Source organism: Crocuta crocuta, unplaced genomic scaffold, assembly GCF_008692635.1.
Source record: "Crocuta crocuta isolate KB4526 unplaced genomic scaffold, BGI_CrCroc_1.0 scaffold425, whole genome shotgun sequence".
NCBI classification, from domain to species: domain Eukaryota; kingdom Metazoa; phylum Chordata; class Mammalia; order Carnivora; family Hyaenidae; genus Crocuta; species Crocuta crocuta.
In genome coordinates, this window is record NW_027531909.1 from 1,060,056 (window position 1) to 1,073,440 (window position 13,385).

General features: G+C 37.8%; 1 protein-coding gene across 3 annotated transcripts in view; it reads left to right on the top strand.

Moving 5' to 3' along the window:
• FOCAD (focadhesin) overlaps positions 1 to 13,385 on the top strand; it is a 377,756-nt gene that overhangs the window by 197,634 nt on the left and 166,737 nt on the right. For all 3 annotated transcript variants that reach the window (XM_077774673.1, XM_077774670.1, XM_077774671.1), the window contains exons 12-15: positions 7,674 to 7,778; positions 8,676 to 8,777; positions 9,293 to 9,423; positions 11,357 to 11,483. In XM_077774673.1, the coding sequence (XP_077630799.1) occupies positions 7,674 to 7,778; positions 8,676 to 8,777; positions 9,293 to 9,423; positions 11,357 to 11,483 (465 nt within the window). The remainder of the gene's footprint in view (positions 1 to 7,673; positions 7,779 to 8,675; positions 8,778 to 9,292; positions 9,424 to 11,356; positions 11,484 to 13,385) is intronic.

Genomic DNA, 13,385 nt, shown 5'->3' on the forward strand with positions numbered 1-13,385 from the left:
GACACAGATTCCAAAGCAGGCTCCAGACTGAGCTGTCAGCACAGATCCCCACACAGGACTCGAACTCACGAACCGTGAGATCATGACCTGAGCCAAAGTCGAACACTTAAATGACTCAGCCATCCATGCACCCCTGAAATGGGGTGTAAATAAACAGATAACATGAAGTATACTTCCTTATCAAATTGTTGGGTGTATAGTTCAGTACCATGTACAGATTTTCATCTTGTAAGACACTGAATCTCTATGCCCATTAAATAGCAACTCCCTATTTCCCCCTCTCCCCAGCCCCAACAATCACTATTCTACTTTCATCTTGAAAGACTGCCTACTTTGGATACCTGATATAAATGTGGATCATGCAGTATCCATTGTCTGTCTGTGATTGGCTTGTTTCACATAAGATAATATCCTCAAGATTTCATCCATGCTGTAGCATGTGACAGGATTTCCTTTCTTTTAAGGCTGAAGGTACATACTTCATTGTATGTATGCAGCACGTTTTCTTTACCTTTTCATCTGTTGATGGATATTTAGGTTGTTTCTACCTCTTAACTATTGTGAATACTGCAGTCAACATGGGAGTGTAAATACCTCTTCCAGGGCCTGATTTTAATTCTTTTGAAATACTGCAGTTCTTTGAAATATTAAAAAAAAATCCCTGTGCATGTTTCATTATAAATACAAATGAGTGTCAAATAAAGCAAGTCAAGCAATTAGACTTTTTTTTTAAAAGTTTGTTTATTTTTGAGAGAAAGAGAGAGAATGAGAATTAGTTGGGGAGAGGCAGAGAGAGAGAGAGAAAGGGAGACACAGAATCTGAAGAAGGCTCCAGGCTCTGAGCTGTCAGCACAGAGCCCAACATACGGCTCAAACTCACGAACTGTGAGATCACAACTTGACCAGAAGTTGGACACTAAACCGACTGAGCCACCCAGGCGCCCCACAATTAGTCTCTTCATAGTCTATAAAATATTAGAGAAAAGTTTGTGTTTCGATAGAAAGACCATTGTTTTGGAAGATACCTAGCTGCAACTGTGCAGTTAATAGTATTTTGTCAGTATATATTATTTATTTTTTAATGTATGTTTATTTTGGAGAGAGAGTGTGAGTGGAGAAGAGGCAGAGAGGGGAGGGGCAGAAGATCTGAAGCAGGCTCCACGCTGACAGCAGCGAGCCTGATGTGAGGCTTGAACCCACAAACTGGGAGATCATGATGTGAGCCGATGTTGGATGCTCAACCAACTAAGCCACCCAGGCACCCCCTGTCACTATATTTTAAAAGAGACTAGTAGTGAGTTTGAAATTCCCAGGAGTGTAATGGATGGATCGTATGTAAGTTTTATTTTTAATTTTTTGAGGAACCTCCATCCTGTTTTTTTGTAGTGGCTACACCATTTTTCATTCCACCAATAATGCATGAGGGTTCCTGTTTTTCTATACCCTCAGCAACGTGCATCTTCTATTTTCTTGATAATGCCTGTCCTAACAGGTTTGAGGGGGTAGCTCATCGTGGTTTTGATTTGAATTTCTCTGACCTTGCGTCATGTTGAGCATCTTTCCATATACCTGTGGCCATTTGTATGCCTTCTTTGGAAAAAATGTCAATTCAACAACTTTGCTCAGTTTTTAATTGGGTTATTTATTTGCTTGTTTTGTCATTCCTCATATATTTTGGATATTAACCCCTTATCAGATATGGAGTTTATAAGTATTTTCTACCATTCTGGAGGTGGCTTTTTTTTTTTTTTTTTACTATGTTGATTGTTTCCTAGGCCCACTTGTCTGTTTTTGCCTTTGTTGCCTGTACTTTCAGGGTCCTATACAAGAAATCATTGCCAAGACCAGCATTATAAAGTTTTCCCCCTATGTTTTCTTCTAGGAATTTTATAACTTCAGGTCTTCTATTTTAGTCTTTAATTCATCTTGAGTTGATTTTTGTGTATGGTGTGAAGATAAGGATCCAGTGTCCTTTTTTTTTTTTTTTTAATGTTTTATGTTTTAGAGAGAGAGAGATAGCATGAGCAGGGGAGCGTCAGAGAGAGAGAGGGAGACACAGAATCCAAAGACAGGCTCCAGGCTCTGAGCTAGCTGTCAGCACGGAGCCCAACATGGGGCTCAAACCCAGGACTGTGAGATCATGCCCTGAGCTGAAGTCGGATGCTTAACCCCAGGCGCCTCGCAGTGTCCTTTTTCATGCAGATATTCGGTTGTCCCCATACCGTTTATTCTAGAAACTGTCCTTTCTCCACTGTGTTCTCTTGGCTCCTTTGTAATAAATTAATTGGCCATATATGAATGAATTTATTTCTGGGCTCTGTCTTCTGTTCCATTGGCCTGTTTGTCCTTGTGCTAATGTCACCCTGTTTTGATGACTGTAGCTTTGTAATATGTGTTGAGATTGGGAAGTGCAAGGCACCCAGTTTTGTTTTTTCTTTCTCAAGATTGTTTTTGTTATTCAGGGTCCATTGATTTTTAGGATTGTTTTTTCTGTTGTGCAAAAAAATGCCCTTGGGATTTTGATAGGGATTACACTCAATCCATAGATTGATTGCTATGGGCATTACATACATTGTAACAATATTAATTCTTTCAGTCTATAAATACAAGATGTTTTTGCACTTATTTGTGTCATCTTTTAACTTAACCAATGCTTTGTAGTTTTCAGTATATATGTCTTTCATTTTGCTAAATTTATTCCTAAGTGTTTTATTTTTTTGATGCTATTGTAAATGCGATTATTTTCTTAATTTCCTTCTTGGATTGTTTAGAGAGAGAGAAAGAGAGAAAGAAAGTGAGCATTTTTGTAGTGATGTGCTTTGATTCCTTACTCATTGTCTTTTGTGTGTCTTCTATAGGTATTTTCTTTGTGGCTAGCATGGGGCTTATAGAAAACATAGCTGTAATGGTGTATTATTATAAGCTGGTAACAACATACTTCAGTTGGATACAGAAACTCTACTTTTTTATTTCTTCCCACGCTTTGTTATTGTTGTCACAAGTTACATCTTTTTATATTGTGTATCCATTAACATATTTTTATAGTTATAGTTATTTATGCATTTGTCTTTTAGCTCCTATACCAGAATTAAAAGTGATTTATTCAGTGTCATTATAGTATTATAGCATTTTATATTCTATTTATTTACCTTTATCAGTGACTTTAAACATTCATACCCTTTTGTGTTGCTGTGTAGGGTCCTTTAATTTCTACTTGAGTTTCTACTTGAAGGACTACCTTTAGCATTTCTTGAAAGTCAGGTCTGATGGGTGAATTTCCTCAGCTTTTGTTTATTTGAAAACGTTTTTATTTCTTTTTTGTTTTTGAAGGAAAGTTTTGCTGGATATAGTATTCCTAGTTCTCTGTTTTGTTTTGTTTTTTTTCTTTCAGCACTTGGAATATATTATCCTACATCCCCTTCCTGCCTATCAGATTTCTGTTGAGGAATCTGCTAATAGTCATATGGGGGCTCCTTAAATAACCCCATCATTCTAAATCAGCTGTTCATCAGTGACTTTAATTCTGAAGAAGGGAAGCAAAAGCTTAGAGTTTTCTGAAACTAGAAGATCTTGAGACCGTGAATTAGAGGACACTTTCAAGCTTACTTTATTTATTAAAAAAATTTTTGTAATGTTTATTTATTTTTGAGAGACAAAGAGAGACAGAGCGTGAGTGGGGGAGAGGCAGAAAGTGAGGGAGACACAGAATCCAAAGCAGGCTCCAGGCTCTGAGCTATTAGCCTAGAACCTGATGTGAGACTCAAACTCACGAACCGTGAGTTCATGACCTGAGCCAAAGTCAGATGCTTAACTGACTGAGCCACCCAGGTGCCACCCCCCCTCACCCCGCAGCTTGCTTTAAATTTAAACTCGGAGCATTCATTCTCTTTTCTGCTTGCAGAGAGTAGAATGCTCAAGAGTAGAGGAATCAAGAGCTCATAATTACATTTCAAGTAAATCTATCAATACATGTATATTATTTCTTTGGAAAATAGTGGCACATACTTTATGCCAAAAAATATTTTCCACACGTCTATATCTGTATCTGTTTTCCTAATGAAATAACACTTATTGTGTTTTTCCCATTTACTTTTGAGGATATAATTTGGGCTGTAATAGCCTCAGAACTGTTTAAGGCACAAGTTTAAGATTATTTACAGTAAAAGTTTCTCACATAGGTTTCTTTCATTCCTGAACTCAGCAGAAAAAAATAAACACCCATACATACTTGTTAAGTCTGCTGCTCATAAAAATAAAAAACTAACAAAACTGTACTCTTAAACATAAATCAAGTACTTTATTTATTTTCTGACAATATAATTAAACCAGTTGTTTAAAAGCCATATGGCTAAATACACTATTTTATAAAATGTCACTAAATGTACTGATTGCCTTCCCAGAACTAAGAATCTGTCAAACTGTCTTGGTAGAAATCTTACTGGAAGGGGTAATTGAGACTTGTGTAATGCAATCTAAGATAACCTTTTGTTTTTAATTAAAATAGAGAATAAGAAGCCAATTCAAAAATTTGTCTTCCTTCATCTGCCCGAGGTAGAGTAATGGAACTTCTAACAGGGCCCCAGCACTTGTTAAAAACATCAATTCTGACTATGGGCTGTGAGTCTGTAGCCCTTATGTGTACAGCTCCAAATGCCGCCATGGTATATCATGGTCAAGCTCATGAGTGAATTAATATTCAACTGTTACTTTTTGGTTAGTAGGGTTTGGAGGATTTTTCTTCCTTCTTCACAGTGAATTAAAGTAGGTTTCTCCTTAAGCTTAGAAAAAACAGGCTTTCTAAGATTATAGCAGACAGAGGACATTTAACATTCTGGACAACAAAACTAAAATGCACTGGGAGGAAAATAATTCTTTTTGGTACTACATTGTGCTGTCAGTAAGCTCATAGTAAGCATTCACTTACTGGTTTTGAATTGAATTTTTAAAAATAGCTTTATTGAGATATAATTCACATGTTTTGTGCTATATATGCTGCATAATTCATGCAAAGTGTACAATTCAGTGATTTTTTAGTATTTTCACAGAGTTGTGCAAACATACTTACAAATAATTTGAGAACAGTTTCATTATCCCCCAAAGAAACCTTGTACCCATTAGCAACCACTCCTCATCTCCCTCTACACCTTTCCAATCTCATGCAATTACTTTCTGTCTCTATAGATTTGCATATTCTAGAGATTTCATACAAATGGAATCCTTTAATATGTAGTCTTTTATGATTGGCTTCTTGCCATGATGTTTTCAAAGTTCATCCATGTTGATTCCTTTTCCTTTTTATGGCTGAATAATATTTCTTTTGTAGGGCTATACTACATTTTTTTTTTAATACAGTGCAAGCAGGGAAGAGTGGCAGAGGGAGAGAAAGAAAGAAAATGTTGAGCAGGCTCCACTCTCAGCATGGAGCCCAACACAGGGCTAGATCCCAGGACCATGGTATCATGACCTGAGCTGAAATCAAGAGTCAGATACTCAACCAACTGAGCCACCCAGATGCCCCCATACTACATTTTATTGATCCATTCATCAGTTGATGGACACTTGGGATGTTTCTACTGTTTGGCTGTTGTGAATTAAGTTGCTCTGAACATTGCTATGCAGGTTTTTTTTGTGTGGATATGTTTTCATTTCTCTTGGGTAGATAGCTACCTAGAAGTAGAATTGCTAGATCATATGGTAATTTTGTTTAACCGTCTGATAAACTGCCAGTCTGTTTTCTGAGGGGGCTTCACCGTTTGATGTTCCTACCAGCTGTGTATGATGGTCTGCATTTCTCCACATCATTGCCAACATTTAATATTGTCTTTAAAAAAATTTTTTTTTAATTTATTTTTGAGAGAGAAAGAGCACATGAGCAGGGGAGGGGCAGAGAGAGAGGGAGACACAGAATCTGAAGCAGGCTCCCAACATGGGGCTCAAACTCATGAGCCACAAATCATGACCTGAGCTGAAGCCAGATGCTTAACAGACTGAACCATCCAGGTGCCCCAATATTGTCTTTTTTATTATAGATCCTATTGGATGTTAAGTGGTATATCATTCTGCTTTTGATTTGCAATCATATCATGGCTAATATGGGCTGAGTCACCCTGTCTTTATTGCCATTTGCTTATCTTCTTTGGATCCTTTGCTCTTTTGGAGTTGGGTTATTTGTCCTTTTATTATTGAATTGGGAGAATTCTTTATATATTCTGGATACAAACATCTTATTAGATAGATGATTTGTAAAAATTTTCCCCATTCTTTAATTTTTCCCACTTTGTGATGTCTTCCAAAGGACAGATATTTTTAAGTTGATGAAATGTATTCTTGTTCTTTCTTTGCACTTGCTTTTGGTGGCCTATCTAAGAAGGCTTTGCCTAACCCAAAGTCACAAGGATTTACTACTATATTTTCTTCTTTTTTAAATTTTTAATATTTATTTATTTTTGAAAGAGAGAGAGAAAACAAGTGGGGAAGGGGCAGAAAGAGAGGGAAATACAGAATCTGAAGCAGTGTCCAGGCTGTGAGCTGTCAGCCCAGAGCCTGATGTGGGGCTGGAACCCATGAACCAAGAGATCATAACGTGAGTTGAAGTCGTACGTTCAACCCACTGAGCCATCCATGCGTCCCCTACTACATTTTCTTTTTTTTTTTTTTAATATTTTTTATTCATTTCTAGGAGACAGAGAGAGAGACAGCGTGAACAGGGAAGGGTCAGAGAGAGAGGGAGTCACAGACTGAAACAGGCTCCAGGCTCTGAGCCGGCAGTCAGCACAGAGCCCGACGCGGGGCTCGAACCCACGAACCGCGAGATCATGACCTAAGCAAAAGTCGGACGCTTAACCGACTAAGCACCCAGGCGCCCCTACTATGTTTTCTTTGAGTTTGGTAGCGTTAGCACTGACATTTAGGTCTGAAATTTATTTTGAGTTAATTTTTATGTGTTGTGTGAGGAAGGGGCCCAAATTCATTTTTTTGTTGTGGATATGTAGTTGTTGAAATCCAGCACCATTTTTCAAAGAAACTCTTCCTTCTCCATTGTAGGTTTTTTGGAATATTTCTCAAAAATCCACTGAGCATGAATGTAAGGATCCATTCCTGGACTCTGAGTTCTGTTTCACTGACCTGTATTTCTTGTTGTTATGCCAGTGCTACATTCTTAATCACTGTAGCTTTGTAGTTAGTTTGAAATTGTGAAGTTTGAGTCCTCAAACTTGAATCTTTTTCAAGATTGTCTTGGCTGTTTGGGATCCCTTGCTTTTCTACATGAATTTTAGGATCCATTTTTCAATTTTGGCATAGAAGTCAGTTAGGATTTTCATGGGGATTATGTGGAATCTGCAGGTCTATTAGGAAAATATTACCATCATTAGAACTGTAAACTTCTTTGGGGCAGGATATATTTTAACTACTTTTGTATTGCTGAGAGTTACTGTCGTAGTTGTTTAAGAAAAACATTTTTGATGCTCTTTGGCAGCTAATTACAAAATAAATGGAGTATTAAGTGGTACTGTGAAATTGCATTAATGAAAAATGGCTAGCTATCGTTTTTTAAGTCTTCAAATTTATATATATTGGCCATTATTCTTTTGAAGAAAATCTAAAAAATGATTGCTTTGGACATTGTTTTATTTTAGAAGGCATAATGAATATGTTCTTTAAATTCATTTTAGGTACCAAATCTGATTCCAGTTTTGATGTTCAAATTGGGAAGACCACTGGAGCCTGTATTATATAATGATATCTTGTATACATTGCCAACACTTGGTGTTCACAAGGTTTGTATTTAACCAGTTTACTTGGGGGCAAAAAGAGAGTGAGGCATGAGGGGTGTCTGGGTGGCTCAGTCCATTAAGCATTTGACTCTTGATTTTGGCTCAAGTCATGATCTTACAGTTTTTTGGTTTTTGTTTTAATTTTTTTTTATGTTTTATTTATTTCTAAGAGGGAGAGAGAGAGAGAGACAGCATGAGCAGGGAAGGGTCAGAGAGAGAGGGAGACACAGAATCTGAAACAGGCTCCAGGCTCTGAGCTGTCAGCACAGAGCCCGACGCAGGGCTTGAACCTACGAACCGTGAGATCACGACCTGAGCCGAGTCAGACACTTAACCAACTGAGCCACCCAGGCAGGCGCCCCATGATCTCACAGTTTTGTGAGCTCAAGCCCTACGTCGTCCAGCTCTGCGCCGACACCGTGGAGCCTGCTTGGGATTTTCCCCTTCTCTCTCTCTCTTTGCCCCTCCCCTCCACTGCTTGTACTCTCTCTGTGTTTCTCAAAAATAAATAATAAAAAAAAAAAAGGAGAGAGTGACGCATGAATAATACATTGAATTTTGTTTGGTATCATGAAATTTTGAGCCCTTCATTTTGCCATGACCACTATTTTCCTTGTTGGGACCAAAGTATTATAATATTTAAGAATTAATTCTTTGAAAGCATTTAGTAGCCAGGTTTTCCCATTGGGTGTCATCTGAGATTAGGTTTTTATGCCCCCAGGATTGCTAGCTAGCTCCTCCCTAAAACTATACCCCACCTCTCAGAAAGATGGGTAATATTTTGGTTAACGTTCATTTCAGTCTTTATTTTATAACAAGGGGTTTTCACATTATTTTTGGTAACCTCAGGATTATCTGCATTTACATTTGTGAAACCAAAATTTTCTCAATCTTCTCTAGGTGTGTATAGGACAAATTCTACGAGTGATCCAACTCCTTGGAACTACTCCACAACTAAGAGCTGTCACTCTGCGCTTGTTGACATCTTTGTGGGAAAAGCAGGTAAGCTTTGATATACACTTGTTTATCAAACATGTTCCTTTCACCGAAGCAAATTAGTTTTTCAGTACGTGTGACAAAGCTTTGATATAGCAGTGTTAAGGAGTCGCATCAGTGATTGCATTGCAAAATTTTGGTGAGGCGTGATGCTTTTGATCTGTAATGCAGTCAGTTGTGATTGACTCTCAAAGAGAAACTGAGAAGAGAAAATAAACTTTCTTCCTTAATTCTGAAATTTATTTTTCCATCTGCATGGAAAAAGTAATAGAAGTATGATTATAAGTGATTAGAGCCTTTGTAATTAGGATGAGATTCAGCCACCTTTTTCTTAGGAAATGAATAGTATGTGGGTCTGTAAGAAATTCTCATCAATCACAAAAACATTCTTCTCTGCTGATTAGAAGAAATGCATTATAATTAGCGATGCAAATGCAAGATTTGGAGGTAAAAATGATGTGTAAAATGATTATTCCACTCAAGTTGGGAAATTACCTTTTTTTGTGAAATTGCCTTCTTAGGATCGTGTATATCCTGAACTGCAGCGTTTCATGGCCATGTCTGACATGCCTTCTCTGTCTGTGGGCAAGGAAGTCCAGTGGGAAAAACTGATCGCTAAAGCAGCATCAATCAGAGACATATGTAAGCAAAGGTAAGATGTACTTACCTCTTGGGAATGTATGTCATGATATATTATTTTGCACCCAAATTTTTTTATTGTGAGCAAGAAGCCAGGAAAGAGAGGCAGAGGGTATTTGAGTAAGAATAAGTTAATTTTCAGCTCAAATTTTATGATTATGAAACTTAGTAATACTGGATAATGACTTTGAGAAGCAAGCATGTCTTTTTATCTCAGATCTAGCCTTGTACCTAGATTTATAGGAAATTTCTGTCCTTTTCTGGATAATAATATTATAAAAAATATGATATGTTTTCTTTTTTTTTTTTGTATGCAGGTTTCTAAAACCTAAGCAGTGGACTGTAGTCAAACTGTTCTTTCTTAAATTTTCCCTATGTTATGCCTGATTGTTATAAGGAGTTTTAATAGGGAAGGCCTTATTTGTGACTCATTACATAGAATTAAATACATAGAAATTATTACAAGGGGGGACCTAATATTGAATCCCCATGTATGCTCCAGAGTATAGGAAGATGTGAGGCTGTTAGGAAAGTGACTCAGCTGTTGTAGATTATGGATTAAATCCTGAAGTGGTAACATGGATGATTCCTGTTTCAAATAAATCTCAGATCAGAATGGATCTAAACCTCAGCAGTTCTGCCTCTTTTCTAAGCTTTAGTCTTTTGCCCACCCAAACATAACCTCACTCTACAAGTCACACACATATAACCCAAGACCCGAGAGTTTGGATTCTCTTGAGGTTTCGGCATGGAAAACATTTTAGAGATGAAGAAATTATTAGCTGCCCTTTTTATTTTTAGGTTTGTTTATTTTTTGAGAGAGAGGGAGAGAGTGCAAGCAGGGAGGAGCAGAGAGGGAGAGGGAGAGAGAGAGAATTCCAAGCAGGCTCTACAACATGGGTATGAAGCCTGATGTAGGGCTCAAACTCATGAACCATGGCATCATGACCTGAGCCAAAATCAAGAGTCGAATGCTTAACTGAGTGAGCCACCCAGGCGCCTCGTTAGCCAACATTTTAATTTTACACATGTAAAGTTGAGGTTCAGCAGAGGTTAAATATCAGACCGGGTCGGAGTCTGTTGATAATTTATTCAGTGTTCCTTTCAGTTACTTCCTCAAGATCTGCCAGATTTTTCCAGTTTTGGAAAATGATATCTGTGGGCCAGACAGTGGAACTGTAGAGTCCAGTCAGGCAGTTTCATCAATTGGTATTTCATTAGAGAAAACTATTACATTATTCAAGGCTTATAAGGAAAGCCAAGGATGGACCTGAACCTTTCTTGGGGAGGTTAAAATCCTTCGGAGGATAGCACATTACATGTGGAATAGAGAGGAGATGATAAGAAGGAGCATGAGTGAGTGAATCCAGCACAGTGCCTGGCATGAGATAGGTGTTTGGTTAGTTACAATTCATATCATTTTTATCATCATCATCATCATCGTCATCATCATCATCATCATCATTGGCATCCTTATTCTGATAGGTTCAAGCACCTTAATTTTGCTACCATAATAAATTATCTTCTGAGAGGCAATCCCTGCTTTTGTAGTCAGTGGCTGATAACCAGAGCAGCCAGTAGGCAGGAAATAGCTCTATCTGTACTGATAATCTCAATGAGGGAAGTCAGTTCTTTTCACCATCATTATAGACTTGAGTTTGTGTCAACTCAGACAGTAGGTCTCACAGTTTAGGGAAAAATAAAATATGTTAGCATGCGTCCTCCTTTTTGGATAATATTTCTGTATCGTAAATGAGCCTCGGGTTAGAGCAGTAATGATGGCGATGCAAATCTTTGAAGAAAACCTACATTCATATTGGAGGGTCAGCATTTAGGGGGCCACAAGGGTAAGAGAAGCACTGGTGCTTTTTGTTCAGGCAGAAGTCCTGGGAGTGGTCATATGCTCTTCTGCTTTAATCTGGTCTCTAAACGATCATTTCTCACAGGCCCTATCAGCATGGTGCAGATATGCTGGCAGCCATTTCCCAGGTGTTGAATGAGTGCACCAAACCTGATCAAGCTACTCCGGCCGCCTTGGTGCTGCAAGGTCTTCATGCCCTCTGCCAAGCTGAGGTAGGCTTTCCAAATCACTTTGGATAATTTTGCCAACAGTACTTTATGAGGCATAGCAGTTCCAAGGCTGTGAGTTCAGATTCAAGTATTTAAGTGTTAGAATATTCACTCCCAGAGAGTTTTGTTTGGGAAGTGAAGCAAGGCCTTCTCCTTTCTAGAGGGGAGTCTGGAAACATCTGGTTGTGTGAACATTCTTTAGGGGCTAAAGGAAACCCACTCTATTTCCATTCCTTATTCGTATTTGTTTTTGTTAACATAGAAGGTAAAGTTAGGCTCTTAGGAAAACTCTTGAGTATATTTGTGCCTTAGTTTTGTGATGAGAGAGGCTTAGAAGCAGAGGAGATGAAGAGATTGGCATAAGCCAGTGGCAGATTTATAGCCAGCAATAATGATTGTTGGCTTAAAGACTGGCTAAGGATTGTTTCTTTCCTAGTGATCAGTTTGGGATTGATGTTAGACTTGAGTCTCTAAATCATTTTCTGAATGATTTAGATCACTCCCCAAATCAGAACACAGCGGAGAGAATCCTTAACCATTTTGTAGAAATGTGGTAATTATGTCAATCTTCATTCATCCACCTAACCAAAGTTTTTGCACAGTGAACATACTTACACAATTGTAGTACTTTAGTGAATGAGACTAGGTGAAGCTTATGGCAGTTACAGTTGATACAATCATGAATATAATGATATAATAATACAGGCAGCGACTGTATTGAGTATTTAGATGGCCATGTTCTTGGGCATAGTAGTTTCCATTTATGTTCCTCATGAATTCTGCAATATAGGGATTATAACATCATTTCATAAGTGAGGAAAATAGTCCTTGAGGGAAGGGTTTACTCAGGATTTTGGTAGGGGAATAAACTAATTTTCTTTCAAGTAGACACTTATTTTAGCAGAGAGCGAACATTGCCACTGTTTAGAAACCACTGTGTGCTGAGGGCAGTGCTTTTAGACCATGTCCCCAGTAGTTGACAAAGTCCTTTCGGGTTTCATAGGACAGCAGTGGACTACTTATACATAACAAAGAACTTTTGTTTTTTATTGCTTCAGTTAGTCAACTGGAATTGGGAAGGATCACTTTAATAATTACATTACTTTCAAAATAAATAATTCAAAACCTTATTTTCAAATGTGTTGTCAATAGAAGCTTTGAGAGAAGAGAGGATTCTATACTTTTACCTCGGAATGGTGATCGCTGTTGCCATTGTTGGAGTATTTCCGTTTCGTTATTTTTTCCAAGCAGAAATCAGCTCCTTTCCGAAATTAACTTTTCCCCTCTAACGAACGGTAATTTTGTCTGACTGTGGCTGTAATTCCATTGTGTTCTCCACCCATTCAACAGTTCTGTTGTCTCTAGATGCTTATTAACTCATAAGAAATGCTCTGTGTGTGGCACTAGTTTTTCTCATTCCGTTTCTCTAAAATATCATTAACTTTAGTAAGTACTGGAGACATGCATAATGTTGCCTGATGTGTCAGGAAGCATCTTCATTTTGGGGCAGTCGTGGGACTGTAGCTGATACATCCCAGGTATTAGTTGCATGTCCCTTGGTTAGTTTACTGAACCTCTGAGCCTCTGTTTCTTCAAATGAAGATAAAAGATTACTCAAAACACATACACACACACACACACACACACCCCAAAAAAACATACCTAGCATAATGTCTGCCCACATGGGTCCTCTTTAAATGTTGAGCTTGCTGCTGAAAAATTGGTGCATAGTTTGATGTAGTCCGAGCCATCAAGGTAGTTTGTTTCCTTTTTAATCTTTTTCCCTAAAGCTCACATAATATGTGATACTGACTTAACTCCTTCCTACAAATGGAATCCTATCCTTTCAGTATATATCCAGTATATATATATAATATATACGTATATATTATTTATATATAATAT